We start from the raw sequence: 27,834 nt of genomic DNA on the forward strand, positions 1-27,834 counted from the left end.
CGCAGTGCGAGCGGTTGGTTGTGGGGGAGTTTGCTCTGTGAGTGGAAGCAGGGCTAGCAACAACAGTGAGAGAGGCGGATGGACTGTGGATGTATGTATTCACTAACGCGGCGAGCCGGGACTGCGAGGATGATCTGAGCAGAGAAGCTATTCGGTTTCTATGAAAGAAAAGAAAATTTGTACCAGTGATTCTTCTACATCTTGATACTCACCTCTTTGTTGGGTCGTCTTGTCCTGTTCCGTCTACAGCTTGACAACCAAGACACGTGATGCGTTTCGATTCCAGTCACCAAAGCGCATCAAGACGACCATCTCATTCGAATCTCATAGAACGCAAGTTTTTACATTGCGCAATTGAATCCTAAATAAGAAGAGCTGCCCTGCCCAAATCAGCTTCCAGAACGGACAATAATACGTACACGCCCATCGGTCGGCTTCCTGTGCCAAAGTAATGTGGGGCCGGTCTTGAACTCTACCTGGGCCGCTTCGCAACTCCATCCTCGATTGCGCATCCTCCATCTATGCCATACATGACGACGCGCGCGTACGGACCGCCCTCGGGGTAAACATCATCGCTCTTCTCCGTCCTTGTGATCATTACGAATTCGCGGCTCGATTCTTTGCGCATCACGCTGTGCGCCCGTGGCCCGACGTGCACCACACGGTACGCGAGGATCCGGGTCGCATCCCTCCCCAAACGACACCAGCAGCTGTCGCGCGACGGCGTCCATCACACCGTTGCGGTCGATTCGTGTTTAATAACACTGTCAATATTCTCCCGAAACACCGCAAAAGCCAAGCACGATGACGCAGCAAACACCAGTTCCCCCGCCCGTTTACGGCCAGCCAGTTCCTGCGCCTGCACCGCCGCCTGCTGCAGCCCCAGCTGCCGCTGCGACAACGACTGCCGCTGGGGGAGCCATGTCCAATCAGAATTTGAACCAAATAGTACGTGGTACAGCTGTTCCTAGGGCCACAGCGGCTCTGTCATCCATATCGCAAAACAGTCAACTGTCTTTCACTGTCAACGCTCCATGATGGACCATTTGTCGCCAGTACTATTTACTAACGATTGACAAAAGGTGACGGACTATCTGCTTAAGAGAGGCTTCAACCGTACTGAAGAAGTTTTCCGGTCTGAATCCAAGCATTTAGGCTCGGATGGAAAGCCAATTCATCAGCCTGCAACTCTTGGGCCCAAAAAGTACGGCAAGGCATACAGACTTCTAAAGGCATGGGTTTTCAACAACCTCGATATCTACAAGGTGCGCGTTTGTCTCCGTTGCACCACCCGCTCCTTGTCTAACACCGTCTAGTTTGAGCTGTCCAAACTGCTCTGGCCAGTCTTTGTCTACTCCTACATTGCTCTAGTCGAGAATGGATATACCGACGACGCCAAGATCTACCTCAAGGACATGGGGCCCCAGTTCCAAACGGCACACGCAGACGATTTGAAGACTTTTGCAACCGTTACTTTACCAGCACATACTGCCGAGAACCCCGTCATCATGCTCTACAAGAAGAACAAATACAGAATCCCGCTCAATCAGCACGCGACCGGGGACCTGTTCAACTTTCTTGAGCGCGAGTCCGAGCAAGGAGGCACAGTTATACGCCATATCCTAGTCAACCACTGCCAAATTGACTCGACGGCGCGGGGTCCCATTACTCCGTTTAGCTTCGAGTCCGTCTTCCGTCGCGCAAAAAACATGGATATGGATGATATCGACACCAAGGAAGGTGTGCCAGGTATCAAGCTGGGCCTTTCAAACAAGGATGTTCTCGATCCCGCTGCTCCTCTCCAACTAGGCCCACTGCCCATGGACGCTGAACTGCGCGACGATGTGCGCGCCGAACTCGAGGACGAAGAGAAGCGCAACCCCTCAGCGCCAGGTGTCACAACACTTCTCGAAGAATTTGACCAGAAAATTAAGCGGGAGGACAGTGCCGATGCTCCGAATAGAGCCGATCTTCCTCTGCCCCCGTCTAGGCCACGGGACATTATGCTCGAAATGCAAAAGCTACGCGAAAATAGAGACCGCTTCAAGATTGAAGGGCGCACTGGAGGCGTTGGAATTTCTGTCAGCGCCTGCATGTTCACGTTTCACAACACAATAGGCAGTGTCGCATGCATGGACTTTTCCGATGACGGGCAGCTTGTTGCGGTCGGTACATCCGAATCATATATCAGAGTTTGGTCTTTGGATGGAAAGGCTCTGTCATCCATGAATGCACACGAGAAGGATTCCAAGTTCAACAGCAGAAAGCTCATTGGCCATTCTGGGCCCGTTTACGATGTATCATTCTCCGACTCTGCCGCCGGAGCACCCCAGCGACTATTTGGAGATGAGGCCCAGCCAGGTGCCAAGATTGATACGAAGCCTAAACTGCTGCTGTCTTGCTCCGCTGATGGCCAGATCAGACTTTGGTCGCTTGAGTCATGGTCTTGCCTCGCTGTATACAGGTCTCATGACGGGCCAGTATACCGCACGCAATGGGGCCCCCACGGGCACTACTTTCTCAGCGGCGGCTATGACAAGACTCTCCGAGTCTGGATGCAAGATCATGCCTCACCCCAGCGCTTGCTTGTTGGGCACGATACATCTCTTTCCGCCCTGACCTGGCACCCCAACGGCATGTACGCATTTTCCGCATCAGACGAAACCGACAAGTCCATCCGCATGTGGTCCGTAATCACCGGTGGCTGCGTGAGAGTATTCTCGGGGCACACTGACTACATCAGCGCTCTGGAATGTGCACCCAACGGCAAACTCCTTGCCAGCGCTGACATTGCTGGTAATATCTTCTTCTGGGACATTGCCAAGGGTACGCGTATTAAGCGCTCTCGTGGTCACGGGAAGGGTGGCATCTGGTCTCTCAGCTTTAGTGTCGAGTCTACCGTGCTTGCCTCTGGCGGGCAAGACGGTACAGTTCGACTGTGGGATGTGGAATCCCCCGCCGACCCCCAAAAAGCTGCTCAGCAAGCCGGCCTGGACGCCGGTACGCTTACTGGGGCCGACTCTCTCGCCGCCGGTGCGCAGGACGCTTCCCGATCGGTTGGGGGCACGGCTCAGCAAGGCCCGGCCTCGGCGAACACGGCAGGCAACACCAAGAAGAAGGGCAAGGAGGTTATGATCACTCCGGACCAGATCAGCGCGTTCCCTACGAAGAAGACGCCAGTCACAAAGGTAAAATTCACAAGGATGAATCTCGTAGTCGTTGGAGGGTGCTACGAGCCCGAACGGTAGATTGTGTGTCATGGTTTGAACTTGTAAAGGACAAAAAAAGTTTCAGTTTTGCAGACGAGGAGAACAGTTTGACAGCTTTTAGAAGCTCGGAGGTGGTTCAACAGCTCGACGGTCATGCTAGGCGTTTGGAGTTGCCTACCTGTATTGTAAACTACGAAGCTAGGTACCTGGGCGGATGTTGGGAGAGGCGCAAGACAACTCGCGATACCTGTGCAAGTAGTGAATTGGAAACGAGACGATGGAAATTTAATTCTAATTGGCTATCATTTTTCAATTATGAATATTTCCAAAATATGAACACTCGTTGAATGGAAACTTTTTTTTTTTTGGAAAAAAGAAATATATTCTTTTCTTATATTTCTCGTGTCATTTATTTGGTAGCTGCACCTACTTCCAACCTTTCATCTACCTCTAGATGCCTAGTATCGATATAGATTTACTATCGCTTTAGAACTCTCTAGGTTGTCATTTATAAAGCCCTAGCAATACTCTTTATAAATAGCTAGTCCACCGTTCATTCGCACTGGCACTTTTGGGCTTTCAACAGTCTTCTGGACACCAGTTCAATACACGGCCGATGTGCCTGGGAGTAATCAATTACCTGGACGCCTGGCGCGCCTTCGACACTAATACATAACCTCAACTGTTGCTGTAACCTTGATTTTTTTTTTTTTTACCTAACAATGTTTCTCTTCATTTTGGTATTAGCCGTAGCCTTTTCAACGGCTACTTCATCATCCCCTACCCCCAAAGGATGGCAAGTACGATGTCCAATCTGTCGTCACATACACTGTGCCCGGCATCTTCCTCAGGGACGAAAACGCGACACCAAGCAGAACCAAGCGAGATATGAAGTACAGCACACTGCTGCCGTATAAGATCAAATCGTTGCATATACGAGGGAACCTTGATTTCCTTGGCCACATTTGAGTTCGAGCCTCCTGCCTGAGTCTTTTTCTATCGGTACGGTAGAACGCCTTGACGAGGCGACCGAAGTTCCGTTTGAATTCCTCGTCGTCGTGCAGTTCCAGCTTCTTCCTATCTCTCCTATGATCTGTGCCTTGATCGTTGTCTGGCTCATTTAGTGCCTTGCTGGACACGCCCTTTTCGTCATCGTGAAGCTCCAACCTCCGTCCGGGGTCTCGGACTTGGTCATCGCCTGGCTTGTTCATTGGAGTGCTGTACAGGTTTTGATATCGGCCGCGCAAGAGCAGAAAATCTCCAACGTCTCGCAAAAATAGACCAGCATCCGGCGAGTCTACCGCGAATATATGCGAATACTCTAAATCATCGAAAGAATATCCTCCATATCGCACAATGTTATTAAAGGCTTCCTGCAGACTTTTGATAGCTTCGTTGACAGGATAATTTTTGGGGTAATGCCAGCGATATTCTTGCAAAAGTCTTAAAGACTTTGCAACAAATAACTCGGGCTTCCCCGCAGACCTGGTAGACTGGGCTATTGGGATTGACAGTAGAGCAAATATAGGGAATACTGCAGAGACAATGGTTGCTGTCCGCCAGAGTAGTTTCTCTTCCGTCGTAGGAAACTCGAAGGGCCAGGCGATAGCATGGATTAGACCAAATATAGCAGAGGCTCCCGCCAGGGGGTATACGACTGGATGGACGATATTTGTGCTATTGTCGGGTGGTAGGCTATCGTTTGGTATCCGTGGCGGATCATCTCTCGATCCGATCTTGTGCGAAACGTGTTTGTGTCGGTTACTCAGAATTGCCCACAGGCTATCGTGCCGAGTAACAGGGATGCGGATATCTGAGCTGATATTTGTGGCCCTATCGATGCCTTGTGGTTTGTGAATATTTATAATGTAAATCATTATACCGCAGACTGCAAAAGAGAGCGTGACCGTCTCGAGCTGTGAAAATGGCATATGTTGGATGGAGCGAGTGATAATAGAAAAGATCAGTTGCAAGATCTGCAGGCCGGCCCAAATCTTTGCTAGCCAGTTTTGTTTGCTTTTGTCTTGTATGTCTTCCTTGATAATTTCTGGGTTTGGGCCTAGCAGTTTCAAATCCATTGCGGTAAGACGAACCGTTCTTTCGTCAGTGCCACATAGGAAGCCGCCCATATTGGCATAGTAGCAGTGTACCAGCGTCCAATCCGGGTCCTTTTGCGTCGCTTTGCTACGCTCCTCGTCGTCGAGCTTTTTCCCAAATTTACCTCGGAGCCACTTCCACCAAACTGTGTACCACGGCCAGGTCTCTCGTAGCCACCTCCACCAAACTGTGTACCACGGCCAGGTCTCTCGTAGCCACCTCCACCAATCTCTGTAATTCATCACCTCGTTCTGCAGGCACCGCCACCAGATCTTGTACCAAGGCCATCTAACACTGTACTTGACATATTCCATCTTTTGAAGTGCTTTCCATGCCATTCGAAACTGAAATCCGGCATGTACTAAGATAACTTCTGGGAAGAGTATGGTTATTAACATCCATTTCAATTTCCGTCCAAATTTTGTCCAAGGGCCATCCGTACTATGAGGAACGTTAAAGTGCTGGATAGACCATGTACAGGCAATAATAGTCGCTAGGCAAGAGCTGAGGATCGCCCAGGTGCCGCGATAGCAGCTCCCAGACTGCCAGTCCACTGGACCATTGGTATAATCCGTAACATTACAGGTGCGAGCTGCCTCCAGCGTGGGCAAGAACGATGCCAGCAGTAAGTGTGTGAGCATGGCAAATAGAGACGGGGTGCTGCTTTTCTGAGAATAAAGTGACAAAGACCGTTTGCCAGAGTGATGGTCTAGGTATGAGGGCAGACTACGGAGCCTAAGCAAGGTACCTATAATATAATCGTCCTCAACCTTGCTAAGCATGGCGCCTCTCTTGCACTTGAAATATGATCTAAACTAACGTGGAAGCTGAATGACGTCGATTTCTGTTATTCGGAGCATGCTCTGATACCCCTCCACGCTGCCGATCGTCATAGAAGATCATGAAACGACTTATCATCAACCACCAACCTCGTTTACTATGACAATCAGGCAGCACGGCTGGTGTCGGGACCATTAGCATGGGGCGGCTGGAGACGGCACGTCTGGCATCAATGCATGGACTCCCCGCTCACAATAGGGATTTCAACGTCCGATTGGGCTCCGACTCGGATAGCTGAACAGCTTGATGCAGCTCCAGCTTGGCACAGCGAAGATTAAGCTTGGGTGTCTCAGTTCCAAGACTCTTGGTGTAAGCTTCAGATGATCCTCCCACCCCGATATATTAATGATGTCATTTCTTGGCATTCTTTCATGCATGGGGGATTGCACATTTTGCCGAGACTTCTCCTATATCCAGTCCAACTCGGAGTACAGTACGTGCAAAGAAGACGGAGAACTTCACAAAAGGTACGGCTATATTGTCAGATTCATGTTTTCGCGAAATCGCTCCGAGTCGCTTCCACACATATCTTTGTTATCTCTGATTAATACTGTTACGAAAATCCAGCATGCTCTTTCTTTGGAAAAGGAAGCGACTCGAAAACACGGCCATCGACAACTTTCGGCAGATGGTCATTGACGACAGCCAGTACCCTGTACTGGATCGAGTTCGAGCTGGAGAGGTCTGCCTGAGATGTGCCGACAGTCATGACCGAACAGTTTTGCATTGGGCTGTAATCCTAATGAAATACGAATTGGTGAAACTTCTTCTCCAAGAAGATGTTGATATTAAGGCGACGGATTGTTTCGGACAGTCAGCGACATCCTACGCGATACAATCTAAGCAGTGGAACATAGTGAAGGTCGTATTAGACAGCAGACACTACACAGAGGAAGAAGTAATCGATGGCAGCGGACGAAGCGTTCTTCACCTCGCAGTGGAAACAGACGATTTTTCAATAGGAGAGATCTTCTTTGCAGAGCTATGCTCGAAGGGTAAGCTCATCTCCTCGCATGACCACAACGGACGAACTCCGTTGCATTCTGCTGCAGCTATAGGCAGTCGCGCCAGGACAGCGGGATTGCTCGATAAGGGTGCCAATATCAAAGCCTGTGATGGAAAAGGCCAGACCGCGCTGCACTGCGCAGCTCGCTGCGGATCGGTGGCAAGTGTGAGGCTCCTCATTGAGCGGGGAGCTGATGTTGGGATAAAGGACGATATTGGCCATACGGCAGCACACGTGGCAGCTGAGAATGGGCATCGCGCAGTTACGATGCTGCTACTCGACGAGAATAAGCTGGAACTCGAGCGTGCCGACATCGAAAAGCTGTTGGCCGTGAATGTGTCTGATATTGATGAGGTAGATGGGGACGGCGACACGCTGCTGCACTGGGCAGCTCGACACGGTAAGGCGGAACTGGTTAACGTCATTCTGAAGCACTTCGGAGACGAAGTCGGCGCAAGCATGGAGAAACAAAATTACAGCGGCAAGACGCCACTGGAATGTGTGATGCCTATCGACAGTCCGATCGTCAACACCATGTTGCAGCATCTCGTGGATACTTTCGGTTTGGTTAAGAAGATAAAGAGGGATAAGGGTCAGACGCCGTTGCACTACGCGGCGCGGTATGGAGACGCAGCCATCGGACAGCTGGTGCGGGAACAGCTCAAGAACACGGGCGTTAGAGCAGATGTTAAAAATGGCAAGGGAGACGTTCCACTGCGCGTGGCGGTATACGCGGGCAACGCTGTGATGGTTGATGCAATACTGCAGCATTTTTGGGACTCTAACAAGAGATCATGGCATTATTCGGAGGAGCGGCCGCTGCTACACGACGCAGCAAAATCTGGCGATGCAGCGGTGGTGAAAGCAGTACTGCGATATCTCAAACAGACAGAAGGCTATGCAGATTTGATGGTTCGAGACGGAAAAAAAAAAATACCACTGCACTACGCGGCAGAGAGTGGTAACGCGGCGACGGTAGACTTGCTACTACAGCGGACGGGACAGACAGAAGGCTATACAAATTTGATAGTTCGAGACGGAAAGAAAAAGATACCACTACACTACGCGGCGGAGAGTGGTAATATGGCGACGGTAGACTTGCTACTACAGCGGATAGGACAGACAGAAGAAGTCGCGGCAATAACGATGCAGGATAAATATGGGTTAACATCTCTACACTGCGCGGTGAGGAGTGGCAACGCGGCGACAGTAGACTTGCTACTACAGCGGATAGGACAGACAGAAAGAGTCGCGGCAATGACGAGGCAGAATCGCGATGGGTCAACACTACTACACCATGCTATAGAGAATGACAACGCGGCGATGGTAGACTCGATACTGCGACGGATGGGACAGACAGAAGCAGTCGCGGCAATAACGATGCAGGATAATGATGGGTCAACACTACTGCACTACGCGGCAAAGAGGGATAACGCGGTGGGGGTAAGCTTACTACTACGATGGATAGGACAGACAGAAGGAGTCGTGGTAATGACGATGCAGAATTGCTATGGGTCAACACCACTACATGAGGCGGCGAAAAATGACAACGTAGCGGGGGTAGACTTACTACTACAGCGGATGGGACAGACAGAACGAGTCGCGGCAATGACGACCTGGGATATACTGGAGTCAACACCACTGCACTATGCGGCGGAGAAAGGTGGCGCAAGAACAATGGAACTCATGTTGCGACTGATGGAGCGGGAAACACTCATAGAGGCTCTGAAGCTGCGCGACTCTCGGGGATGGACGCCCTTATATCTGGCTTGCGAGCGTTTGGACCTGGAGATGGCGGAGTTTTTGATACCGTTCATTTTGAAAATGGGTGCCAACGAGTGCTTCGAAATACCAAACGATGTTGGACAAACACCACTAGACGTAGCCAAACACGACAAAGTCAAAGAGCTGCTTCGGGATGCAATGGCTCCAAGCAAGTCTGCCCATGATACAGGTCACGGCACGCTCGGCTCCCCTGCGACGAAGACTACGGTAACGACCATAACTACCGAGCCGTAGTGACCAGAGGGTTGGAACATGAGTATTTTGTGGGCAAAGAAACCCAGGCTTGCTTGGGATTCGCGGCAGCAGCCTCTACGTTAGCTCGACTATCAGGACTGAATGATGACGATGCACATTATGATTGGAATATACTTCTATTGCATTTTAATTGTAGAAGTCAGCCCCTCTCCCCCGTAATAGGCAAGCACGACTTGGCCTACCCTAAGACAAAATCCATCTTGTCTTTATACATCATCTTATCGTCTTCTTTCTCCTTGTCCTTGTCCTTTTTCTCTGCGCAAACCACTTAAATATGCTGGCTTGCTGGCTTGATTGACAGGTCCCACCTTGCTAACAGCTTCTACTATTATATGCTAACTTCGCTATTTTTCCCTTCTTCCTCTTCTTCTTCATGCCCAAGCTTGACATGCGCACGCCTGAAGTAACTACTCTCTCGTTAGGACTATACTACAATATTGAGGCAGCTTTTAAAAATCGGGAGAACAGTCAACCTGGAATTCAAAAGTAAATATATTATTTTTCTTATTATAAAAAAAACACTCAAAACGTAGTGGATATCAATCTCATTCTTAGAATAGTCCTATGATAAAGTATGGGACTGATGACTCAAGGACTTTGTAAATACTTCGCTTGAGAATTAAAGGATTCTGATAAATCCCAGTCAAACAAAACTAGCCGAGAATACACCAAAATATTCTGAGAGATTCTCTATTCTCCAGACTTTTGTCGTAAAAGCTGGCGGCGAGGTAAAGGTGCAAGTGGGGCGGAGTCGTCGACGTTGTTACGCAACTGGTCGGCTCCAGGTGACTGACCTCCACTGACGACGTCTGGATGCTCTGGGAGAGCTTTCTATGCTGCCTGCCCGTCGCTCCGCCACCAATCTGCCTCTCCAACGCTCCTCCTCCTCCTCCTCCTCCTCCTCTCCCCCAATCAGCAACACAATATCCCGCCCGCAAACCAATCCGTCTGCGGCCTCACCACTGTCATCATGGACGTCGAGGAGTCTCCCTGGGCCGACTCGAGCCAGACCGCCAGCACCTCCACGGGCGGTGGTGGTGGCGGCGGCGGCGGCGACGCCCTCGGATCCCCGCCGGCCGCCGCGGCGTCGGCCACCGCCAGCACCTCGTCCCCGTCGGTAGCGCGGCCCTCGCGCGGCCCTCGCCGTCTCGTCGCCCAGCCGACGCGTCTCCAGGCCGTCGACGATCCCCTCGGCCCGCTGAGCGCCTCCAACGACGACGACGACAATGATGGCGGGCCCTCCGAGGCGACGCCCCCGGTCCCGCCGCAAAAGGAGCAGCTCGTGATGCGCACGACGATGCCGCCCCAGCAGGCCCAGCCCCGGCGCCCGGCTGACCCTCACCGCATCGACGACGACCACGCCGACGGCGGCTTCCGAGGCCCCCGCGTGCCGCCGCCCGTGGACGCCGCCCTGCCCAGCGCCAACCAGAGCGGCCAGCAGCCCAGCGTCAGCGTGGAGCAGGCCGCCAAGCCGAGTTTCTACATCAGCGTCGGAGATCCGGTCAAGATTGGTGATTTGACGAGCTCTCACATTGTCTACTCTGTGCGAACAAAGGTGAGCAATGCAGGCACGCAATCTTGAGAAGAATGTGGCGTCGTGGCTAACCTATCTGTTTCTGCAACTAGACTACGTCCCGCGCCTATAAGCAACCCGAATTCGAGGTGAAACGTCGGTATCGAGACTTTCTCTGGCTGTACAATTCGCTGCACGCAAACAACCCCGGCTACGTGGTGCCGCCGCCTCCCGAAAAGCAGGCCGTCGGCCGCTTCGACAGTAACTTTGTCGAGGCCCGACGCGCGGCGCTGGAGAAGATGCTGAACAAGATTACCGCACACCCGACCCTGCAACACGACGGCGATGTCAAGATTTTCCTAGAGAGCGAGGCCTTTAACGTGGACGTGAAGCAAAAGGAACGCCGTGACCCGCTGCCCTCGGAGAGCAAGGGCGTGCTAGGCTCGCTCGGCATCAATGTCGGCGGCGGCAGCAAGTTTGTCGAGCAGGACGACTGGTTCCACGAACGCAAGATCTACCTCGATGCGCTGGAGAACCAGCTACGAGGCCTGCTCAAGGCCATGGAGACCATGGTCGGGCAGCGCAAGATGATGGCCGAGGCCGCCGGCGAGTTCTCCGCCTCCCTGCACGCGCTGTCCACCGTGGAGCTGTCGCAGTCGCTGTCGCAGCCTCTGGACGCGCTCTCGGACCTGCAGCTGACCATTCGCGACGTCTACGACCGCCAGGCGCAGCAGGACGTGCTGACGTTTGGCATCACGATTGAAGAGTACATTCGCCTGATTGGCTCCGTCAAGCAGGCCTTTGGCCAGCGCCAAAAGGGCTTCTACGCATGGCACTCGGCCGAGTCGGAGCTGCAGAAGAAGAAGGCGACGCAGGACAAGCTGCTGCGCCAGGGCAAGAGCCAACAGGACCGCCTCAACCAGATGAACGTCGAGGTGGCCGAGGCCGAGAAGAAGGTGCACCAGGCCAGGCTTTTGTTCGAGGACATGGGCCGCTGTATGCGCGCGGAGCTGGACCGCTTCGAGCGTGAAAAGGTGGAGGACTTTAAGAGCGGAGTCGAGACCTTTTTGGAGAGTGCAGTGGAAGCACAAAAGGAGGTGAGATTTTTTTTTTCCTCTACTTTGTCTCTCCTGTGACAACGTTTTGCTAACCTTGTAATTTTTGTTTTTGTTTTTATAGCTGATTGAGAAGTGGGAGACGTTTCTTATGCAGCTCGACGCCGAAGATGACGCGTCGGCATTTTACAAGCCTCCAGTATACCAGTCGGCAAACAAGGGCACAGGCGACACGGCCATTGACCGCGCGAGGGCGAGGATGGACGAAGATTCTGATTAAATGGCTGCTACTCATATTCTCATGGTGGTATTATTTGTTTGGCAAGGCGTTTTGCAAGCATGTCTGTGCTGTACACTCGAGCTCAATTTGTAGGATAAAAAAGCCTTGCTGCAGTGGAGAGATGATGATGCCTTGAAAGCCGCGGGCCGCGAGTCGCGAGCCGCGATTGCAATAAAATTACAAGAGAGTGAGCGTTGGCTTTTTTCTTTCTTCTGTTGGCATTCATGACTTTTGTTATCTTTGATGTGCAAGAAATCTTTTCAAAGTAACTGGGTGCTGGTGTCCACCGAGGTTCAGTACTAGGGTAGGTAGGTATGCATGCCGTTTGTCTACCTAACCTGCCAAGCAAAAGGCCAGCCAATGCAAAAAAAGAAAAAAAAATATTGCCCTGCAGAGAGAATCGTCAGCGAGAAAGCCACTAAAAATCACGATGAGTGGAGGAGGATTAAACGAACAGCGGTACGGAGTGGACAATCAGGCTGCGGGGACGAGAGTCACGGCGACGATAAGAAGTCATCGGTCTTTTGACGCGTAAACTCTCAGTAGTTGCTGATATGGCGAGCTCGGTTTGGTATTCGGAGAAGTCGTCTCAAAGTTTGTATCCTCGACATTTTTCTTTTTCACCGTGCACCAATTGGCCCGCGATGCTGGGGCTGAATAACGATTGATGGTGTCGTATCAGGAGTACCGGGGAGTTGCCGCTTTTTTTTTAAACGAGGAATTGGGTGTAGGAAAGGCAACTAGGTGCATCACATTTAGAATAAGCAATGCCGGACTAGGGCCTTGGTGAAACCTCTCATTGTTCTCGAGCATGAGTACTTGTTAGCCTTGTTCTAGAAATCGAGGTCTGTGCCACGTTGAGCCGATGGAGAAGAAACCCTATTTTTTTTTTAATTACTCAACGACCTATCAGTAACTACCTAGTAGCATTCGAACAAGAGTCAAACTTGCGGCAAAGGCTGTCTCCCTGCTGAGCCAAGTTCTCAAGGTGTACAATTTTTTTTTTCAAAACCACCGCCCATAATCAAGATCCTCTGTCAACGTAAACATTGACCGGCTTTGTAAAAATGAAACGTACAATACCTAAATGGATTTTCCAACTACCGCAAGCGGAGCCAACAAGAATAGCCCGAATTTGGAAACACGGCCCTGGCTGGAAATTTGCGCCTCAGTGGGGCCATCGGCGGTTGGAGCTGTCTCGCCTCGCCCCAACCTTCAGCTGACTCGACCAGGCCCCCGCTCTCTCTCTCCAGACAACGAACCGTCTCCTTCCCCTTCCTCCCAAGCTGTTTCTGTTTTCTTCACCACGAAACTCTTTTTTTTTTCTTCTTTCCTGAGAAGCAAGATTGCTCCTAGATACGCTTTTCTTCCTCTTTTTTTCCCTCTTTCTTTCTCCTTTTCAAAACAACCACTGGCGCACCGCATCGTTCTTGGGACTCGAGACAAACGGGCCAACCGTCAGCAAGACTCTCCGTTAAATAGCACAACTACTTATCGACTAGCTCAGTCCCATTGAACGTGCGCGCGCAACCCCTTTCAGCAACCAGTCGCAGAATTATAGTCTGCAAAACAAGTCCCAAACTTGCACCCTCTTCTTTTCTCTCTCTATCTTTCTATCTCTCTCTTACTCTCTCACTCTTTCTCTTTCTCTTTCTCTCTCTCAGAGTGCAGACAAAGACAAGTAGAGCAGGGCGCTGGGAAAATACACACACGAATCATGGATACCATGCGCATTCTCGATCAGCACATTGACAGGTCCCTGTGGCCCATTGAGCCCGCCGAGGCCGCCCAGTACCACTTCATCTGGGACGGGACCGTCGCGACACCAACGAGGCGGCGCCGCTCAGAGGCCAACGAGACGGGCTGCGCGCGCCGGCGGCGTCGGCCCAGGTACGACGACGACGGCGATGAAGAGTGCACGCTGGCGTCGTTGTCGTCAGCTGCAGCCTTGGACGAGCAGGAGGACAGCAAGGGTGCGGTGCTGGAGGGTACCCGTCGCGGTGGGCTGCTGGCCATGATGCGACGCAGCGTCACGGGGCCGGCGGTGAAGCAGACCAAGAGGCTGCTGGGCAAGGCAAGGAAGGATGATACCACGGCGGAAAATACACAGCAGCAAGCGCATCACGGCGGCGCGAGGAGGTGGTCCGAGGCGACGCTCGTGGCGAGGCGCAGCCGCGAGGAAGAGCGCAAGCTGGCGAAATTGTGACACGGGACACTTTCACCTCGTGTGTATTTGTTGTACTCCATCTGTTTTACCATTGTGCTGTCGAAATTTTGATTTCGCCCTTGAGTTTTTTTTTTGTTTCTACGCCCGCTCACGATTCGGGACAGACCCTCGGTTCGTCTGACGGGGCTTCCCGTTCGGCCATCTATTACATACCACCTTGCCCCGGGGGATGCCATCAACGGCATTCACTGATATACCTTGCGATACCCTCTTTCTTTGTTATCTTTACATATAGTCCATATATCCAACCCAACGTATACATACCTCAATCAAGTCACGATGCTCCTTTTTATACTACATGTCTCTTTGTGCACAACACGTTGCAGGACAATTCTCGTAGATACGCGGTGAATAAAGTTTTTTTTCTTTTGAATAAAAGGATCCTTATGCAAATGTACATGATGTTACAAAGCCCTGCCGCGTACTGTCACATCTCGCTTCCCCCGGAAACCACAGCCGTACCCAATTCTCTCCTATCCTCTCCTTGCTTACTTGCGCTTCCCAGGCAGCGCCTTCTTCCAGCCGCTCTCCTTCATGGACCCCGTGTCCTTGGGGGCGTACCCGGCCAGCAGGTCCGCAAAGGCGTCCCCGGTGCCCGACGCGCCGTCCGTGGCGGAGGGCAGCGGCGCGCTGCTGCTGCTGCCCTCGGCCGGCGTCGCCGCGGCATCAAAGCCGCGGCCGAAGCGCTCACGGAAGGCGGCGAGGCGGCCGGCCTCGTCGAGCTCGACATTGCGCAGCGACTTGTCGCTCGGCTGCCACAGCAGCGCGTTGCGCGTGTCCTTGGCCGGCCGGTACAGCGGCTCCGGCGACGTGGTCCGCATCGTGTACGTCGACCCGTCCGAGAGCCGCACCAGCTGCGTGAACTTGTACGGCCGGCGCGGCCGCGCGATAAAGGTGGCGTGCCGGGCGTGCACGCGCAGCGAGGAGCACGCCGTCGTGTGTGTGGTTGTGGTGAAAAGGAGGCAGGCTGTGCCGGCACGCGTGGGCGCCAGGGCGACGGGGAGTCTCGCCATGGCGGATACGACTATTGTGTCTATAAGTGTCTCTGTGTTCGATTGATGCGCAGTGTCGATTTGATATTCGTCAATTGGCGATGGGGGATAAAAAGAATATATACTGCAGCTCGATTGGTAGGAGTTTTGGTTGGTGTTTTCTGGCCCAGAGTGCGGCCTGAGAGGTGGCTCCGCAAAATTTCCTGCCAGTCCCTCTCATCAGCCACGACGGATATCGATAAGCACCAACGACGTCGCCGCTTTTTGGAGCTAAGCTTTTGCACATGAAGACTGCATACATACATACGTCGGTGCACTGTAACGCTTGCCGCTGTTCTAGCCCTATACGATCTCTTGTACACTAATCATACACTCGCTCTCCATCTGGTCGACTTTCGCTCTTTGTTTTCTCTTGCGCCGCTACGGCCCACAATGGGCAATACCTGGCAATGAAGCTCTTCACAGCACTGCGGCCCTTGCCGCGCTCAACCTGGCACACACACCTGGCGCTGCCGCGCGCAGATGCAGCGAGATCCCGGAGACGACAGTGCGTCAGGCACTTTGGTGTGATGCAGGTGGTGAGGCGGGTGCAGGACGGGGTCGGCGTGGCGATTGGGGTCTGCGACACGGTGACGGGGCGGCCGCTCTCGACGATATTACCCAAGGAGCTCGCGCCGGTGATACAGACCGTCACCGGCCAAGGCCCTTCTTCATGTATGATGATTTCTCTCTCTCTGCTTTGAAACTCGTTTCAGATGCTAATGCGCGGTCCCCTACAGATGTGCAGAGCCGCGGCTTCCGACCGTCGACGTCCCGTCCCGCGCCGTGGCACGTCGCGACGCCGTGCCCGCCCACGACCGACCTCAAGGCCCCGAACCCGCCGCCGGAGCAGCTGCGCGCCGTCATGCGTCTGCTGTCGCAGTCCGTCGTCGTGTGCACGGCGGCCGGGCGCGACCGGGTGCCCCGCGCGATGACCATGTCATCCTTCACGTCGCTGACGCTCAAGCCGACGCCCGTCGTCACCTTCAACGTGGCGACGCCCAGCCGCACGCTCGACTCCATCGTCGCCAGCCGCACGCTCAATATCCACATCCTGTCGGGGGACTCGAGCGGCGCCGCCGTCGCCGACCACTTCACGAGGGGCAACGTGGGCGGCGATGTCTTTGCGGGGCTGGACGGCGTGGTGCTACAGCGGAGCGCCGACGCGGACGCGGACGCGGCCGCGCCTCCGTTGCTACGGGGCAAGGGCGTGGTGCATGTGCTGCGCTGCAAGCTGCTGGGCGACGAGCCCTCGCGGGGCCTCATCAGGGTGCGCGATCATATGATCGTGGTGGCGGAGGTGGTGGAGATGCTGCCGGGCGTGGAGAGCAACGAATTTGGGCTGGCGTATGCGGACCGCAAATACCGACAGGTGGGCAGTGTTATTTCTAATGATTAGAAGGTGTGCATTTACTGTATTTGTAGATATCACGGGAATAAAAGGCGTTGATTGGATGCTGTAGCTGGGCTGCGATGCATAATGTCTACCACAATTGTGCCGCCATTTCCTGCCCCCTTTGCTCAGTAACAGAGGCGGTGTCTCAGTAATGCGCCGTCCCCCATGATGTACTGACCGGTGAGACCCGATGGTTTCTACAGACAGAGGAGGAAGTGAGGTGCATGTATGCTCACACGCCGGTGCAAAGGTCCTGATGGAGTGATTTAGCAAGCATCTGAAAGCCTGTTGACTCTCGGCAAGTATTCATAGCCTCAACTCATACATGAAAGCTGAACTGAACTGAAAAGGGCTGGTCGCGCGTGTTGGTTGGGGATATCGATAAGATAAGAAATTTTTTATGGGGCCATCGGGGACCCTGGTAGCCGCTGTCAAGGTTGATGAGGTGCCGCACGCTGGGAAGAAGCTTCCAGAGGAGGACAGCGGATGCGCACAGTGGAAACAAGAGTCCAACAAGGCCAGCGAGGCGCCTGATGGATGAAATGGGTGAGACCGGTGCGACGCAACTGTTACCAATTCTTGTCAGCCACAATCTTCAGCCTCCCGGTTTTTCGGCTGGCTAGCTGGCTGGATGGATGCCTTGTCGTTTTCACGCTGGGCGGCGGCGTTGCATTGAATTGATGTTTTTGCCGTTCAAGAACCAACCCCGCCAGAAGGTGGTCGGGGGGGGGGCCGGGCCAGGCTGCAGCGTACCAAGGCGGCAAACAGGCTGCGGCAGCACAGGGCGGTATTCGCTGGAAGCTGCTACCAACGGCAGACGGGCTGCAGAAAAATGGGTCCCCGGTTAGCGGTGTCCAGTCAGTGCAGTCACTATAAACCTGCAGCTACAGCCTACAGGGGGCCTGAGGGGCCATCGCCGGCGTGGGATGGTGCTAGAAGGCTCCCCTGTGGTCTGGCACCCTCTCGACCAATCACAGCCGTCCCGGTTGGTTGCTGTGGAAAAGGCACCGCCCGTTTACTCCGTAGAATCTCATGGAAACTCTGGATAGTGGCGGGCAGGCCAAACGCAGCTGGCACAATCCTTTTTTAGCTCGACCTTTCTCTCTCTCCCGCCTATTTCTTCCTCTTGGTTCTTCTCTCCTCCTCATCCAAAATCTTTTTTTTCCTCATACCACAATCTTCCATCTTCCCCTTCTGCCTCTTGTGCTAAACGATCTTTGGACACTCTTCCCTGTCTAGAGTTTCGCATCCATCCCTCTTCTCTTTCCATTCAAAAGCGTCTAGGTGAGCTTCTACCCCGATTGCGTTGCCGGCGGCCGGTAGGACGGGGGCAAGGTGTTTTTGTTTCTTGAGTCCTTGGTGGGAGAGCTTGTCGAGCAAGCGCATACTGCTGCAAGCTTCAAACGGCCGAATGAACGTTGCCTTGACCGATTGGTCAAGTACACGCCGCCTTCTGCGAAACCGGCCCTGCCCCGCCATTCACAACCTGCCGCCGCCCGCAAATTTCCTTGACACCACCTTTGCACTTCAACTAACTTGGCCTTCTCATTAGAATCCCAAACCCTTTGATACCCTTCACAATGGCGGCTGAGACTTTCGAGTTCCAGGCTGAGATCTCTCAGCTTCTCTCCCTCATCATCAACACCGTCTACTCCAACAAGGAGATTTTCCTGAGAGAGCTCGTCTCCAATGCCTCCGATGCGCTCGACAAGATCCGCTACAAGGCGCTCTCCGACCCTAGCCAGCTCGACTCTGGCAAGGATCTGCGCATCGACATCATTCCCAACAAGGAGGCCAAGACTCTTACCATCCGCGATACCGGTATTGGTATGACCAAGGCTGTATGTATCCCGCCTGTCTGCTCTGCAACTTAAATTCTTGTTTGCTAACTCCAATTCAGGACCTCGTCAACAACCTGGGTACGATTGCCCGCTCCGGAACCAAGCAGTTCATGGAGGCTCTCACCGCCGGTGCTGATGTCTCCATGATTGGTCAGTTCGGTGTTGGTTTCTACTCTGCCTACCTCGTCGCCGACCAGGTCCGCGTCATCTCCAAGCACAACGACGACGAGCAGTACGTCTGGGAGTCCTCTGCCGGTGGTACCTTCAGCATCACCGCCGACACCGAGGGCGAGCAGCTCGGTCGCGGTACCGCCATCGTCCTCCACCTCAAGGACGAGCAGGCTGACTACCTCAACGAGTCCAAGATCAAGGAGGTCATCAAGAAGCACTCCGAGTTCATCTCCTACCCCATCTACCTCCACGTCACCAAGGAGACCGAGAAGGAGGTCCCCGATGAGGACGCCGAGGAGGTCGAGGAGGTTGACGATGACAAGAAGCCCAAGGTCGAGGAGGTCGACGACGAGGAGGAAGAGAAGAAGAAGAAGACCAAGACCATCAAGGAGACCAAGGTTGAGGAGGAGGAGCTCAACAAGCAGAAGCCCATCTGGACTCGCAACCCTCAGGACATCACCCAGGAGGAGTATGCCTCGTTCTACAAGTCGCTCTCCAACGACTGGGAGGACCACCTTGCTGTCAAGCACTTCTCCGTCGAGGGTCAGCTCGAGTTCCGCGCCATTCTCTTCGTCCCCAAGCGTGCTCCCTTTGATCTCTTCGAGACCAAGAAGACCAAGAACAACATCAAGCTCTACGTCCGTCGTGTCTTCATCACCGACGATGCTACTGAGCTCATTCCCGAGTGGCTCTCTTTCGTCAAGGGTGTTGTCGACTCTGAGGATCTTCCCCTCAACCTGTCTCGTGAGACCCTTCAGCAGAACAAGATCATGAAGGTCATCAAGAAGAACATTGTCAAGAAGTCTCTTGAGCTCTTCCAGGAGATTGCTGAGGACAAGGAGCAGTTCGACAAGTTCTACAGCGCCTTCTCCAAGAACCTCAAGCTTGGTATCCACGAGGACTCCCAGAACCGTACCATCCTCGCCAAGCTTCTCCGCTTCAACTCGACCAAGTCTGGCGATGAGCTGACCTCGCTTACCGACTACGTCACCCGCATGCCTGAGCACCAGCAGAACATGTACTACATCACCGGCGAGTCCATCAAGGCCGTCTCCAAGTCCCCCTTCCTTGACACTCTCAAGGAGAAGGGCTTCGAGGTTCTCTTCCTTGTCGACCCCATTGATGAGTATGCCATGACTCAGCTCAAGGAGTTCGAGGGCAAGAAGCTTGTCGACATCACCAAGGACTTCGAGCTCGAGGAGACTGAGGATGAGAAGAAGGCTCGCGAGGCTGAGGAGAAGGAGTACGAGGACCTTGCCAAGGCTCTCAAGAACGTTCTCGGCGAGAAGGTTGAGAAGGTTGTCGTCTCCCAGAAGCTCGGCCTTTCTCCTTGCGCCATCCGTACCGGCCAGTTCGGTTGGTCCGCCAACATGGAGCGTATCATGAAGGCTCAGGCTCTCCGTGACACTTCCATGTCCAGCTACATGTCCTCCAAGAAGACTTTTGAGATTTCTCCCAAGTCTCCCATCATCAAGGAGCTCAAGTCCAAGGTTGAGGCTGACGGTGAGAACGACCGCACCGTCAAGTCCATCGTTCAGCTTCTCTTCGAGACCTCTCTGCTTGTCTCTGGCTTCACCATCGACGAGCCTGCCGGTTTCGCCGAGCGCATCCACAAGCTTGTCCAGCTTGGTCTCAACATTGAGGAGGATGACTCTGCCCCTGCTGAGGCTGCTACCGATGCTGCTGCTCCTGCTGCTGCCGCTGGTGACAGCGCCATGGAGGAGGTTGACTAAATCAACTCTTGAGGTAGCAAAAAATCGGGATTCAGGACAAGAAAAGTTCTATGGAGTTTGATATGCTTTTGAGCACACGTTCGACTGTGCGGGTCAATCTTTGGCCTTTTTTTTTTAACGAGTTTTATTTGTTTCTGCAATGATGCCATAATTTCCCCTGGGCGCTCGTCGAGAACGACGTGAGGTGTATTCTAGCTGTCCATGATTACGAGGTAGATGAGGTAGATATCAATGATTTACTACAGGAATCATTTCATGCGTTGTGAATGTGTCGTAATGTATCATGTAGAGAAGCTGTCAATGCGAACAAGACTGTCGGTGGACAGTGAAAGCGTGGCGCTAAACGTCCAACGTGTAGTAGGGCGTTGCTGTACATGTTGCGAATGCCTTGTACTTGAGCGAGAGAGGGAGAGGTGGAAAATTGAATTTGTAAATTGCGACGATTGGGTATGGGGTATGTAGAGCTAGATGAAACAATGTATACAACAAGTCTTTTTATGTACAAATAGATAGGTATGATGCCGCCCTTCTCTCTCTCTTCTTCGTCTTCTTCTTCTTCTTCTTCTTCTTCTTCTTCTTCTTCTTCTTCTTCTTCTTTTATTTTGACTTTCTTTTCCTCTTCTCTTCTCTTCTCTTGTCGCTCAAAGGGCTGCGTATCCAACTTATAGCAGGACATAGAGGGCGCAAATCAGAGACAGGCCCATGATCATGGAGGACCAGAAGCAGACGTTGTTGAGGGTCCTCCTGCCGCGGACCCATTTGGTGCGCTGGAGCATGACGATGGGGAGCTGGAGCATCTGGCAGACGAAGCCGTAGCCGCGCAGCTTCTTGGTGATGCAGGCCATGACGATCTCGTGGCCGACGGCGGAGATGAGAAAGGTGAGGGCGGTGGCGCCGGCGCGGCCGGTAAAGGGCCGCGAGGCCGAGTAGACGTGGCGGCGGAGAAAGGCGTGGACGGGGACGTTCCACTCGCGCGAGAACTCCATCCAGTCGGTCGAGTTCCACCAGTCGGCGTAGAAGCGGCGGTCGGCGAAGCGCGTAATCTCGGCCATGGCGCCGAGGACGTACTCGAAGATGACGAGGAAGACGAGCAGGAAAGTGAGCATAAAGGGGAAGAGCAGCCAGGAAATGGTCTCGGCGAGGACGAGGCCCGTCTCGGCGAGGAACTGGTACTGGGACGGGGACTGGGTGCCGCCGCCGGCAGCGGCGGCAGCGGCGGCGGTGGCTCGGATGGCGACGAGGCGCGCCTCGGCGTCGACGAGGACCGGGAGGATAAAGTCCTCGGAGGTGATGGTGAGGAGAAAGATGCAGCCAAAGACGGCGACAATCTTGGAGATGAGCGAGGTCCAGTTGATGGTGGCGGTGCGAGGGTACTCGAGCTCGTAGCAGAGGGTGGGACAGAGCAGAAAGTCAAAGTAGTTGGCCCAGGTCAGGTTGTGCGGGTAGGTGACGTGACCCATGGGGGACGTGAGCTCGCGGGCGAGGGCGTCGCGGAGGAGCTCAATCTCGTCGTCGGAGTCGCACTCGTGGTCCGGCTTGGTGGTCGTATCATCATTGTCGCCGGAGACGTATGGTTTTGGCGGCGCCGACTTGGACTTGCTGCGAGTGATGGGCGACGTCGTGGCCGGTTGCTGCTGCTTCTGCGGCTGCAGCTGTTTCTCCTCGGGCTTGGCATGGTGCAGGTGAATGTCCTCGCGGCCGCCGTCGAGGTCGACGACGATGCCGGCCTTGCTAGAGCGGCGGTTGGCGGCGGCGACGGGGTAGATGTAGGGCGGGGAGCGGTCCTTGGTGCCGCGCGAGGTGGGCTCGTCGAGGCGGCAGAGGCGCTTCTCCGTCTCGGAGAGGTGGCCGTTGTAGAAGGCGTACGAGTGCATCTTCATGAGCAGGACCATGGTGTGGAGGAGCAGAAAGACCTGCGAGGTCCAGGTCCACTCGAGCCAAAAGGGCACGGCGACCCAGACGGCCAGCCAGGCGGCCTGGTAGAGGCTCTGGACGGCGACGCCGCCCCGGCGCCAGGTCCAGGCGGCGTCGCGGGGCGCGGCGCGGAAGAGGCGGTGCAGCGGGAGGGCGACGGCCGTGGTGGCGACCATGAGAAAGTCGGCGACGGCGAGGTGCCAGAGCTTGACGGTGAAGAGGGACCAGATGGCAAAGGAGAAGGGGTAGCCCGTGTCCTTCATGTGGCGCAGCATGGTGGTGATGCCCATGATGGCCAGCCCGATCCAGAAGAGGTTGAAGAAGCCGTGGAAGTCGCGGTGGTCCGAGTCCGGGTCGAAGTGGGAGAGGCGCGACGCGAAGTCGGTGGTCGGAAAGATGCGACGGCGACGCTGCTGCTGCTGCTGCTGCTCGCGTTGCTCGGCGCGAAGTGTTTTGCGTGCCGAGGAAATGGCCTTGTTGGATGGAGGGGCATTCTCGGGGACGGGTGTCGAGCGGCCGCTAGAGGGAGGTTGTGGCGTGTCAGTCAGTATTGGCATTGGTCAAGGGAGCAGATGGAAAAGGTATCCTCCTGAAAGAGAGAGAGAGAGAGAGAGAGCATACCTTGTGGCGGCGCTCGTTGTGCTGTCGGGGATGCTGAGGGTGCTGTCGGTGGCGCTCTCTTGCTTGAGGAGCGAGTGGAGGGCGGCCTTGTTGCGCGGGCGCGGACGGACAAGATCTACATCGCCGTTGCGGACAATGTCGGTGGCCGTGGTAGCCATGATTGGCAATTCGCTGCTTCTTTTCCTTCTTCACCAACAGGTGTCTTGGTTTGTTATCTGGCCTCGTGTCTGCAGGATATATATATTCGAGGGACAAGGGACGGGTGTTGTGTGTGTGTGCGTGTCCGGAACTATTTTTAAAGTGGACAGGGCGGGCGCGCAGAAGTGGCGAGTCGTGCGTGCGGCCGCAGCCTGCGAGATTGAAACAGGAGTTGTAATTTCAATGCTAGAGGGGCACCGGGGTGTGTGGTCTTTGAATAGGAGAGAACAGAAAGAAGGGGAAGAAGAAGAAGAAGCGTTGGACAGATGATGGTGGCATAAGATGTTGAAGTAACAAGTCGCAGCGTTGTGTGAGAGAGAGAGAGAACGGGCCAGTAGACAAGGTTATCCCCAAGCTTTTTCCCGGAGCTCCGTTTGCTCTGGCTACGGGAAAAGCTGGCGCCAATTGCCCGTCCGGTCGATCCGGCGTCTACTTGGTCCGAAGCTTCCAGTAAAATGGGGAGGAAATGTCAGGTGGTTTCTTTCTCGAAATTCTCCGTACGGAACCGACGGCGAAATTGGTTCTTTTCCTTTGGCCTCTCTTTCTCTCTCCGGTCACTTCTCTGTAGGTGGGTTTTGGTTGGCGTCGCAAGCAGTTTCATATAGCCGGTCGCGATTTGGAAGTTGCGTAATGGACACGAAAGCCAAGGCCGCGCCGACCGCCCCGACCCGAACCAAACCAAGAAGCTGGCTTGCTTGTGTGCCCTTGTCAGCGTATTTGGCAAGCCCCGGGCCAAGTTTTTGGCGGTAACAAAGCGTCGAAAAGGGAGTGTTGAAGCTAATTGCCGGAAGACACGAGTGACGAGTGACGTAGGGGGTCCATGGGCCGTCAGTCAGCGCCCCCTCGCAGCTTGCCTAGTTGGCGGTGAACTTGGGGTCCGGTAACGTCATTCATCCGTAAGCTCCCCCTCCGATCCAACGGCCATCGGGTGCTTCCCAGTCTTTCCGTCGGGGGTAACCAGCCGGTCGTGGCAAAAAGAAATCCGAGCTCCTTCTTGATTTCCTCCAAGGGCTGCAGGAGACAAAATGAGCGCGGGGGAGGGCGGGGTCTCAATAGTCAGTGCCTATTAGTTGAACAAGAACAAAGACCTGCAACCACTTTTTTTTTCGTGGAAATAACACGGGATACCCTGCAGGCACGATCGCTGCACCGCCTCCAACCCATCCCATCGGACGATCCACCGCTCCCGAAACTCTAATGGACGTTATCAACGTGGAAAAGGGGATTGTTTTTTTTTTTTGTCTATTTCCTCCCCAACGGGCTCGAGACGCGGCAAAATGCAAAACAGTCAAGACACTTCACTGGCCAAGTAATGTCATCACAAGTTCACTCGTCACTTTTATCGGGCCTCCAAGGTTCAGGTCGACCTCGCCGCACCAAGGTAATGGAAGAAAAACATATTGTAACATGTAGCTTTTTGTTTTTTTTATCAACATGGAAATGAAACCACCCAATACCCAAAGAATGAAATAAAAATAAAATAAAATAAAATAAAACGCCAAGCCCAGGATGAAAAAATATGCTCCATGTTCCCACATCACACCAAACAATACCCAAAAAATGAACATGACAAAAACAAAAGCAGCTAGCTATCATGGTGCAAAAAATCCTCCAAAACAATGCAAATGTATATATATATATGTGTGTGTGTGTGTGTGTGCATATATATATATATATATATATAACCAAAAGGGAGAGAAACACAGCCCTCCACTCACACAATCCCTCTCATGCCCGCTGGCCGTTCGAGTTCGACGACACCCCATCCAGGCCACCGCCGTCGCGCCCGTCTCCGTTTCTGTCCCTGCTCCGCCTCGGGATCGGGCTGCGGCTCGGCACCGTCACGCCCCACGGCATGTGCAGCCACCACGCGCCGTGGAGGTGGCGCAGGAACCGCTCGAACCACTCGACGTTGCGGCTGCCCAGGAAGATGCAGTAGCTGTCGCCCTGCGTGTGCAGCCGCCGCGCGAACCGCTGCAGGCCCTCCTGCGCCCGGACCCGGCGCTCCTCGTTGCGCGCGTTGGCCGTGTCGTCGGCCCGCCACCCCGGGTCCACCACGTCGTCCACGTTGCGGATGACGTGCAGCGTCGCCCGCAGCGCCGCCACCGGCTGCGGCAACGGCGACAAGAATCGCTGCAGGTAACCACCACCGCCAGTCAACGACGACGCCGCCGACGAAGACGACGACGCGCGCGAGCGGCGGTCCCGGTGCGGCGGGAGCGAGTCGCGCGCAAAGTCCTTGGCGTCGTAGTAGTGCACGTCGTCAATCATGTTGGTGTTGAGCCACATGCCCGCCATGCGGTCAATCGTGTCGGCCAGGTCGCCGCGGCCGCCGTGGTGCATGTCGCTGGCGTAGATGACGCGAAACGTGACGAGCTTGTACTCGAGCTCCAGCAGGTGCAGCGTCATGCGGAGAACGGGTTCGTCACCTCCGCTTCCGCCTCCGCCAGCGGCAGCGATGAGACTCTCAGCGAGTCGAGGCGACGAGGGCGACTTCTTCCAGCCAAAACCCCTGCTCGACGCCGATGTCGACGACGACTGCGACCGGGCCGACGGCGCGGGGCTCGGCTCGCGTGCCGTCATGACGCTACCGTCGGTGCGCTGCTGCAGCGGTGCCTGCCACCCGTAGTTGACACAGAGAAAGTCGTCCTTGCAGGGGCGTCCGGAGCGGAGCGTCGGCGAGCCACGAACCGCCTCACGGCCACGCTGCGCGGCGAGGTGAAAGTCGAGACCCCCGCGCAGCAGATGGTGGTAAAAGGCCTCGAGGTATGTCTCGGCCGTCTGGTAGTGGACGTAGAACCACATGGCCGAGACGTTGCGCACGCCGCGCTGCAGGAGCAGGTGTGCCAGGTTGGTGGCCGACGATGAGCGGTTGTAGGCCGAGAGGCAGGCGTTGAGAACCACGTTCTCGACGTGGTGCCGGGCGAGCAGGTCAGCGACCTCGGCGGCTGCGGCGAGCCGCGTCTGCGGCAAGTGGTAGCCGTTGCTCTGGGTGGCGTAGGTGCGCTTGGCAAACAGGAGCCAGGGCATGTAGACTCCGGATCTGGAGACGGCGTGTTGTCAGTCAGCCTGCGCGTCAAGCTTTGATTTTTTTTTTTTTGCCGTCCCTGAAACTCACCGGTCCGGCATTACCTGCCCGTGCATGTCAAAGTGTACAATGTGAAAGTGCACGCCCTGCGCGCTCCGTACGCGCAGATGCTCACCCAGCTCCTCGACGCTGCCCGGCCGCACCACCTCGAGCATCATCCTGCCGGCGCGCAGTTTCCGCTGCACGCTCATGAGCGGATACTGAGCGAGGTCGGGCTCGGCGTCGCGTTCCGCTCCCGTCCTGGAAAAGTCGCGCGCCACTACCAGCAGGATCCGGTACGTGCCGGACGGGTCCGCCTGAACATGCGCGAGCGAAAGCTGCTGCGTGTTCGTCTCGAGTGGCGAAGGCGAAGACGAAGGCGACAACAGCGCCCCTCCGCGCAGGATGCTGCTGCTCCTCCCCAGCGGCGCTGCCGCCGCAAAGTCCGTCACCCTGCTGACGCGCAGGCGCAGGTTCGGCAGCTTGGGCAGCCGGACAGACTCGAGGAGTTCCCAAGCTAGGCAGTGTATCCCCGGCGCGTCGGCGGCGGCGGCGGCGGCCACCCCGGCATCGTGGTGCTGTTCGACGACGTAGAGCTGCAGGTCAGTAGCCTCGGGGCGCAAGAGGTCCTCGCGCAGACGCAGCTGGCTCAGCAGCGAGTGTGCGTAGCCGTCAATCTGGCGCTCCATGCGGGCAACGTCGTCGCTGTCAAGGGCCGGGCCGCCTGGTGGCTGTGGCCGCAGCGGCAATGCCAGGTGCGCCGCCGCCGCCGCCGCCGCCGCCGCCGCCGCCTTCTCGTTGTTGCCCGCGGCGGTAGAGGACAGGCTCTTGGGGGGCGGACTGTCGGTGATGCACAGGTATCGCTCGAAAACGGCGTGGTAGTCGGCGTCGACAAAGGGGTCGACGAGGGCGACGTCGTGATGGTGGTAGTGGACATGCAGGCCGCGCACCTGCTGGCTGTTGAGACGAACGGAAAGCTGCCATCGGCGGCGGCGCGGTGGTGCTGCTCCTTCGACGCCGCCGGCCGGGGCGTCGACAACGTTCTCCGTCGAGGTTGAGGGACGTCCTGTGTAGGATGTAATGTATACAGTGTCCATAACGCTCCGTGTCCCCCTCTCCTCTTTTCTTTTCTTTTCTTTTCCTTTTCCCCTCTCGCCTTGGAGAATGTTCCCTCCTCTTTCTGACCTTCGTGCGGGTGTTCTTCCTTAGCCCAGCTAGCGATTGGCGTTTGGCGTTTGGCAAAGTCGCGTGCACCCGCGCCTGCTGTGCTGCGTGCTCGTCTCTATTCAAAGGTTTGCAGCTTCCGGCCGAAATATCTATACGTCATGGCCGTCGGCGTGAGCAAAAGATTAATAAAAATTAAGATTGTGATGCAGACACACAACAGGTTTTAAAAAGAAATTCGTAGCACAGAAACAATTGTCAAGGAGACTCGAGGGCGGAGCTCACCCAAGATATTAGCGAAAGATCTGTATCGTGGCGTACTAAAATTTGCGGGAAGACTGAATTATATCTCCGTTCCAAGGCAAGCCACAGAGGGCTGAGCCTATACTGCAGCGTGGGGGCGACGGGCGGATCTTGGAAAGGAGGCCGTT

At 54.9% G+C, this 27,834-nt stretch overlaps 10 protein-coding genes across 10 annotated transcripts; 6 read left to right on the forward strand and 4 right to left on the reverse strand.

Annotated features, from left to right (window-relative positions):
* Positions 1 to 804: 804 nt before the first annotated feature.
* V2A60_008200 (WD40-repeat-containing domain protein) lies at positions 805 to 3,248 on the forward strand (the record flags this gene model as incomplete). The annotated part of the gene is made up of 3 exons (XM_083259473.1): positions 805 to 948; positions 1,083 to 1,265; positions 1,317 to 3,248. 3 exons carry the CDS (start codon positions 805 to 807, stop codon positions 3,246 to 3,248), a joined length of 2,259 nt encoding a protein of 752 aa, XP_083115599.1.
* A 4,177-nt stretch (positions 3,249 to 7,425) lies between these two features.
* Positions 7,426 to 7,923, reverse strand: V2A60_008201 (uncharacterized protein; the record flags this gene model as incomplete). The annotated part of the gene is made up of 1 exon (XM_083259474.1): positions 7,426 to 7,923. The coding sequence occupies one exon, from the start codon at positions 7,921 to 7,923 to the stop codon at positions 7,426 to 7,428; it is 498 nt and encodes a 165-aa protein (XP_083115600.1).
* An 837-nt stretch (positions 7,924 to 8,760) lies between these two features.
* On the forward strand, positions 8,761 to 9,171 carry V2A60_008202 (uncharacterized protein; the record flags this gene model as incomplete). Its single annotated transcript, XM_083259475.1, has 1 exon — positions 8,761 to 9,171. The coding sequence occupies one exon, from the start codon at positions 8,761 to 8,763 to the stop codon at positions 9,169 to 9,171; it is 411 nt and encodes a 136-aa protein (XP_083115601.1).
* Positions 9,172 to 10,162: 991 nt separating this feature from the next.
* V2A60_008203 (sorting nexin 1) lies at positions 10,163 to 12,040 on the forward strand (the record flags this gene model as incomplete). Its single annotated transcript, XM_083259476.1, has 3 exons — positions 10,163 to 10,747; positions 10,819 to 11,802; positions 11,885 to 12,040. 3 exons carry the CDS (start codon positions 10,163 to 10,165, stop codon positions 12,038 to 12,040), a joined length of 1,725 nt encoding a protein of 574 aa, XP_083115602.1.
* Positions 12,041 to 13,757: 1,717 nt separating this feature from the next.
* V2A60_008204 (uncharacterized protein) lies at positions 13,758 to 14,246 on the forward strand (the record flags this gene model as incomplete). Its single annotated transcript, XM_083259477.1, has 1 exon — positions 13,758 to 14,246. The coding sequence occupies one exon, from the start codon at positions 13,758 to 13,760 to the stop codon at positions 14,244 to 14,246; it is 489 nt and encodes a 162-aa protein (XP_083115603.1).
* A 509-nt stretch (positions 14,247 to 14,755) lies between these two features.
* V2A60_008205 (mitochondrial 54S ribosomal protein bL31m) lies at positions 14,756 to 15,280 on the reverse strand (the record flags this gene model as incomplete). The annotated part of the gene is made up of 1 exon (XM_083259478.1): positions 14,756 to 15,280. The coding sequence occupies one exon, from the start codon at positions 15,278 to 15,280 to the stop codon at positions 14,756 to 14,758; it is 525 nt and encodes a 174-aa protein (XP_083115604.1).
* Positions 15,281 to 15,708: 428 nt separating this feature from the next.
* On the forward strand, positions 15,709 to 16,697 carry V2A60_008206 (flavin reductase like domain-containing protein; the record flags this gene model as incomplete). Its single annotated transcript, XM_083259479.1, has 2 exons — positions 15,709 to 15,973; positions 16,039 to 16,697. The coding sequence occupies 2 exons, from the start codon at positions 15,709 to 15,711 to the stop codon at positions 16,695 to 16,697; spliced, it is 924 nt and encodes a 307-aa protein (XP_083115605.1).
* Positions 16,698 to 18,274: 1,577 nt separating this feature from the next.
* Positions 18,275 to 20,439, forward strand: V2A60_008207 (Hsp90 protein-domain-containing protein; the record flags this gene model as incomplete). The annotated part of the gene is made up of 2 exons (XM_083259480.1): positions 18,275 to 18,535; positions 18,595 to 20,439. The coding sequence occupies 2 exons, from the start codon at positions 18,275 to 18,277 to the stop codon at positions 20,437 to 20,439; spliced, it is 2,106 nt and encodes a 701-aa protein (XP_083115606.1).
* A 662-nt stretch (positions 20,440 to 21,101) lies between these two features.
* Positions 21,102 to 23,132, reverse strand: V2A60_008208 (sterol O-acyltransferase; the record flags this gene model as incomplete). Its single annotated transcript, XM_083259481.1, has 2 exons — positions 21,102 to 22,872; positions 22,975 to 23,132. The coding sequence occupies 2 exons, from the start codon at positions 23,130 to 23,132 to the stop codon at positions 21,102 to 21,104; spliced, it is 1,929 nt and encodes a 642-aa protein (XP_083115607.1).
* Positions 23,133 to 24,900: 1,768 nt separating this feature from the next.
* Positions 24,901 to 27,336, reverse strand: V2A60_008209 (uncharacterized protein; the record flags this gene model as incomplete). Its single annotated transcript, XM_083259482.1, has 2 exons — positions 24,901 to 26,215; positions 26,291 to 27,336. The coding sequence occupies 2 exons, from the start codon at positions 27,334 to 27,336 to the stop codon at positions 24,901 to 24,903; spliced, it is 2,361 nt and encodes a 786-aa protein (XP_083115608.1).
* Between the last annotated feature and the right edge of the window lie 498 nt (positions 27,337 to 27,834).

This window comes from Cordyceps javanica, chromosome 5, assembly GCF_051103115.1.
Source record: "Cordyceps javanica chromosome 5, complete sequence".
NCBI classification, from domain to species: domain Eukaryota; kingdom Fungi; phylum Ascomycota; class Sordariomycetes; order Hypocreales; family Cordycipitaceae; genus Cordyceps; species Cordyceps javanica.